We start from the raw sequence: 6000 nt of genomic DNA, 5'->3' as shown, positions 1-6000 counted from the left end.
GGGGGGGGTCCCGTGGGTGCTGCGGGACACTCACCTGCGGGGTGTCCTGGTAAGGGGGAGGGGGCACACTCTGGGTGGCCATCATTGTCAGAGCCGGCGCCGGGGARACATGGTGCATCCTGGGCGGGCGTCACATTGAGAAGCTGCGGGTGGGAGAAAGGCAGCGGGGTTAGTCCTCCCCCGCTCTGCCGAAACACCCCCAAAAAAGCCCCAAAAAAAGGGGAAAAAAAAGACAGAAAGGAGAGGAGACATCCGCTGATCCCACTCCTGCGTGCCTCGCTGTAAATCACAGCCGCCCACTCGGCCCCTCACGGAGATGCTGAGGGCCCTCCCCACACYGGGGGCAATTTTTGTTGCCTTTTACTCTTTTTTGTTGGTTTTTGCTCTTTTTATTGAACTGAAGTTCTCCAGTGCATCACGGCAGCCCTCCCACCACAGGCTCCAGCTCACAAGCCCAGATATATTTCCAAAATTCAACTGTATCTAGAGGAGCGGTGTCCAGCCACAAGCATGCTGAGGGCACGGAAATCAATCCCCGCAGGACATCCTACCTAGAGGATCCTGCACCACAACCCGCTGGAAAAGGTGGTTAAAAACAAATACGAGTGGCGAGATGAATCCCTCCAAAATTCTCCTAGAATCGGCCCTGGACCATGCAAATACCTACATGGATGACGCAAGACCATGCAAGACCTACATGGATGCTCAGACCCTCCAAGAAAAATGTCCCCTGAAGAAACCTAAGATTATTTGATGCCCATGATCATTATTTAATGATTGTTTGAGGGATTTGGGAGGAAAAATGAATCAGGGAGAAGAGAAGAAGATGGCTTGCAAGGAAACGTTGCCTGCACAGAGAACAGACGTGGGCAAAGCTCTTGGAAACGATGGTTGCAATCGATGAAGCTCATTGCACTTCCACCACATGAACCCCGGTGCATGGACAACTTTGTTTTCCATCCCTCATGCCTATAACTGTGGTGTCTAAGCGGGGATTCCCATCCCTTTTCCAGTTGTTCCTCATGACCTTGAAGTGGGAAGGCAAGTCAGAAATGCAAAAGCTTCTGTTTTCCTACATCACACCAAAAATAGCCCCCAAAACGCAGTGCACTCTTTGCCTTGGGCCACCACAGAGTGCCGTCCACCAGCGTTGCTAGCTCAAGCCCCAGGAGGGATCTACATTGAGTATCTACCTCTAGTTACCTACTCACGGACTCCAAGAGGTGCTCTGAGATGCACCGTCCTCAAATCCCTCTTGCAGAAATTTTATGCTTTCTGTAAAAATATAGCTATTTTCGGGGGTCCCCAGCCTCTTCTTTGGGTATCTTCAAGCCAGACCATCCAGCCCCAACATGACAGGGAAGGCAGAGGGACACAGGGAAGGGACCTCCTGGCAGAGGAGCTCTTGGCTAGATGTTCTCCCAAAGTGCAGACGTGGTGGCCAAGTGTAACCAAAAAAGCACATCTTTCCAAAAAAAGAGCTTTGAAAAGCCACCCTCTGCCAACAGGCTTGAAAAATAATGAACTCATTAGACAGTGAGCATCATTAGGAGGTGGCAATGTGAAACGCAGTAGACCAGTCCACTCTTGCCCTGAGACATATGGGTCACGTCTGCTAAAACCATGAGGTCTCCAGGAGGAAAAGTGAACCTGCAGGTGAAAAAACAGACTCTGGAAGAGCCGATAGTCTTGTTTAAATCCTCAAAAAAAACCCATCCTAGGTGTGTCATCGCATTAGGCAAGAGCTGGACTAAATTCTACATTTTTGGGAGCGCTCATTCCTTGGAAATTTGCTGCAGATATGCCACGTTTGTCACCGCGCCACTGATTGAAGGATTTAGCAAGTTCATAAAGCCACCTAGGAAAATCTCCCCGAGCCTCCAAAAATGCATTTCTCCTGTTGAAACAAGACACAAGTGACTTTTGGAGTACTGCCCGCTGTTTCGCCCCTTCTGCTCCATGCGGTCCCCTGGCATCCCGTCACAAGAAGACGCCCCATAAAATGGAAAGTTATGCCAAGTTGTATTGGGAAATACCAATTCATAGCTTTAGCCCTGCCCTCCGCGATGAAATGGGTGCCACTTTTGGAAGAAATGCTCCGACGTAAGGCAGCGGAGCGGGGATGCCAACCATGTCCATGAAAACGCAGGTGCGATTTGGCGTGCTCGGCTCAGCCACCGCTGGCATTTGGGGGAAGATTTCAAATATTCTGGTCTTCTTCCCGAGACCTCTCCACTGGGCTTGACGTCTGCCAGCAGGCATCAGTCTCATGAAAACGCAACGTAGCTTGCCCCCACGGAAAGCCGAGGGCTGTCTGCACAGGCAGAGCCTTTTATTCATTTTATTCATCACCCTTTTATTCATTTTGCACAAATAAATGTTTTTAAAGAAAAGTAAAGCGCAATTACTTCTTCCTCACTTTGCCCTGCCATCCGATGTCCCATGAACCGAACATTGAGAAGACAGCGCACGCAAAGTGCTCGGTGATTTATTGCAGAGCGCGGAGCAGTCCGGGGCCCAATTTAATTGCCGAATATAATATAACCCATTCGCTAAATCACAGACACTTTATGGGCTTGGATTTGTTTGGAGAATTGGACTTGTAGTCAAATGTGAAAACGAAGAAACGCGAGAGGCCACCATTGCTGACGGTACCGCGTTTCGGGGCTCAACCAGCCCAAAAAGGGCATGAGAGGGCTGTGGTGATTTGCTGGCATTTTAGGTAATAATTTTATGTAATAATCTGTATTTTTCCCCCCCTTAAATCAGTTTATACGCTATCTCCAGATTGACTCATCTGAAGAAGAAATGGAAGAAGACACAGAGCAGTGCGACACCAAATGCCACCAACCCCTCATCGACCTGCTCCACTGAACAGTTGAATTTTGGGCAAAGAGCAAATATCTGGAGCCTCATGCCCCCCCCAAAGAAACTGTGAGCAATGAAGCTGAACAACCTTTGATAAAGGCTCTTTCATTTCCGGAAACAGCAGCACTTTAGATTTTGGCAGCAACTGAAGAGCAAAGTGTCCTAAATTTCCTTTGGAAATAAAATTATTTCAGCTACCACTGCAATATTGCCATTAAGTTGGAAATGTATTTCCCGAAGAGCTTGAGTCTACCTAAAAGAGTCACAGCCAGGATAGATTTATCTGCTGCTTTTTGCAAGCAATATATTATCTCCTCTTTCAAATAAAAATAATTAAAGACTTGAGCTGAGAAGTCGTTTTTTCAGTGCGGTCACTGATGCCTCAAAACATTTTAAAACTCAAAGTATTTCTGACGGTCGCCTGCCATCACAAGGCGAAAAGGAAATACTCTCTGACCAGCCTGATTATCAAAATAGCTATAAAATGGTATTAGAAGTATCGCTGAACACAAAAAAACACATTGTTGGACTACGTGTTATCATATACAGCTGATAACGTTAACATCAGCTTTGCAAGACACAACTCTTTTTTCCAAATCAGCCGAAAATAAGTGGGAATCCTTTTCTAGCTAAATCACCGGCTTCTCCACAGCAGCAAAACCGGCAATCGATAAGGGAAGATCCAACATGGGACATTATGAGAGTGAAGTTTTCAAGCACTTTTCCGCACCTACCCCAAATTTCAGAATTATTAGAGACATTTCTGTTTTCCCCTCTCGCACATGGAAATCTTGAGGCACGCCCCCCAGAGAGGGTTATGTATAGTCTGCGTTCCAAAATGTTTTCCAGCTATTAGAAGATATTTTTGCTTATTAGTGGAAGACTGCCTTTCTAAAGGTTTTTTTTTTTCTTTTTTTAAGTATAATAAAGATGGGATGGAGCAGCGTTTCCAGTGACGGCAGGTGAGTTATGCTTCAAGTTTTTTATGTTACAGTCTTCACAGCGGAACAACCGGGTTTGTGTATGCTGAATTTTATGATATATGCATTCATTATATGAATATATATAAGTTAAAATGAAGAAATATCGCTGACGGAAAGGAACAAGCACCTCCAGAGGACTATATATCTCACTCGGAAATGTAAGCCGAAGACAGATTCACCCTCTGCGGGTGACAATGTCTCTCCACTGACCATAAAGTGAATCTGGAGTGACTATCTTGCACTTGAACATGTAATTTTTATGTGCTGAAATGAGGCCACATGCAGTTCACCCCCACTTTTTCTCATTTCTGATAGAAAAAATGCTGCAAAGGTTACCAGCTTTCATCAATAAAAGAGCGAGCGGCCCTCTTTTGGGCAAAGCCATCAGGGAAAACGGCTGTATTAAGCCTTTTTATGCTTTTTGGCAATGGTAAGAGCCACTTCTGCCTTGTCGTTGAGTCTTCCTGGTGTGCACGGGAGGGGTAAAGTCTTCGGATATGGCTGATCTTGCAAATGGTGCAAATTTGCCCGGGGAAAGGGAGGCGTGGAGTCCATAGTCACAACCTTGAGCTCTTCTTCAGTTGAGCGTCAACTCAACTGGAAGAGCGTTGAGCTCCCGTCTTGCGCCAGCAGCTTTGAAGTTGAAGTGAGGAGCAACCACAAGAGCAGGAGTGAGGTGGAGCAGCTGGTCCTCCCCGGGGAGGAGGATTTCCATGCCTATGTCAAAGCAAATTTTGACTTGTTCTCTGTAAACAAGCCAACAGCACCTTGAAATGGTCTTCAGCATCCTTGGAAGTCAGCGAGAATCCAGATTTTAGGGGAGACACCATCCACTTTGTGACGGCTGGTTCACTTTCCCCCCCCACCACATTTTGGGTTTCCTATTCCAACCCTTCAAGACGGCTTCAAGCAAAACGATGCATTTAGCAAAAGCACAGAGCTCTTGGAGAGAAAGGGATTTAAAATCCCAAGGAAGGGTTTATTTCCCTCTAAGGATCGCCATATTCTGCAGTAACCGAGGCACGCCTAATGTCTCCAGCGATTCGCAGCAGCACACGGTGTAATCCACGCTCAGCCCCATGGAAAAACTCTCCCACTTTGGAGATTTCTCTAAAAATTGCTGCCTGCCCAGCTGCCTTGCGCTTCCTTGCCTCTTCCCCAGCTCTCTCGGTGTCTGCTGGTGGCATCTTACCCTCCGCCAACCTTTATTGTCCTTGCTTGTTTTTACACATATTCACCCCTTGCACTTGAGCGAAAGCTTCGACAGGCAGAAAAACACCAGTTTTTTGCAAGTTAGGCAAGGATAGCTCTACCACCATCCTAAACTCCTGCCTAAAAGCATGACTGATGCGACTAAATTGCCAAAAGTGGGGAAGAATCCTGTTTTTCAGGACACTACCCATTTTCTGATGGTTCTCACACCTGCGCTCCTGTGTGCAACCACACGCGCTTGCATGAAGCCACTCATCGGAGGACATCAGAAGCATTAGCGCCAGAAATACCACCAGGCTGGCCAACGTGTCCAGCTTTTCAGCAATCCACAATAGACAAATTTTCTCTACACAACCCGTGGGAGGGTTTCCATGCTGGAAACATCCTTTGTGCTCAGCCTGGACACCAGTTAACTCAACACCAGCCCATAGCCAGAGCATCGTACCCTCCCCAGCATTGCGTTATTGAGTATTTCCCAATAAAAAGAAAACAAATGGAGTCTGCGTTTCTGATCCACCTCCTCCAGCTTGATAAAAGAGAGTAGGTGCAGGAGAGGGGGAGCTGCTACAGTGCATATTTGACGAGAACAACAATTACCGCGAAATAATTCCCTCCTCRCCAAAGATACCCATCGCCGTCGACGACTAAAATGCTCCAGGGACATCTCTGCAACATAAACGGGAGAATAAAACCCGCAAGAGCCAGTCAGAGCTTTAGTAGACAAGGTTAATGTACCTTGAACGGCAGCATTAAGCAACTTTGTTCTTTTTTTAAGTGGTGAGCTGAGATACCTACATACATTTTTAAGTGTTATTTTTATAGAGAGAGACCATTAAAGTACCTTCCAAAACAAACTGGCAAAGGAAAACATCAAAGAGGCTTCTTCAAAGTAACGCGAAAATACTTGCATTTTTTGCAATACAGCCCCTGGCCCAGC

General features: G+C 46.7%; 1 protein-coding gene across 1 annotated transcript in view; it reads right to left on the bottom strand.

Annotated features, from left to right (window-relative positions):
- The window catches only part of PKNOX2 (PBX/knotted 1 homeobox 2), a 55337-nt gene that overhangs the window by 21156 nt on the left and 28181 nt on the right, over positions 1–6000 (bottom strand). Inside the window, exon 5 of the mRNA XM_026069042.1 lies at positions 35–143. Coding sequence (XP_025924827.1) covers positions 35–118 — 84 coding nt within the window. The 5' untranslated portion in view covers positions 119–143. The remainder of the gene's footprint in view (positions 1–34; positions 144–6000) is intronic.

The sequence above is a fragment of the Apteryx rowi genome, unplaced genomic scaffold (genome assembly GCF_003343035.1).
Source record: "Apteryx rowi isolate R43461 unplaced genomic scaffold, aptRow1 scaffold_1053, whole genome shotgun sequence".
Taxonomy (NCBI): Eukaryota; Metazoa; Chordata; class Aves; order Apterygiformes; family Apterygidae; genus Apteryx; species Apteryx rowi.
This window is presented reverse-complemented; position numbering and strand designations above follow the sequence as displayed.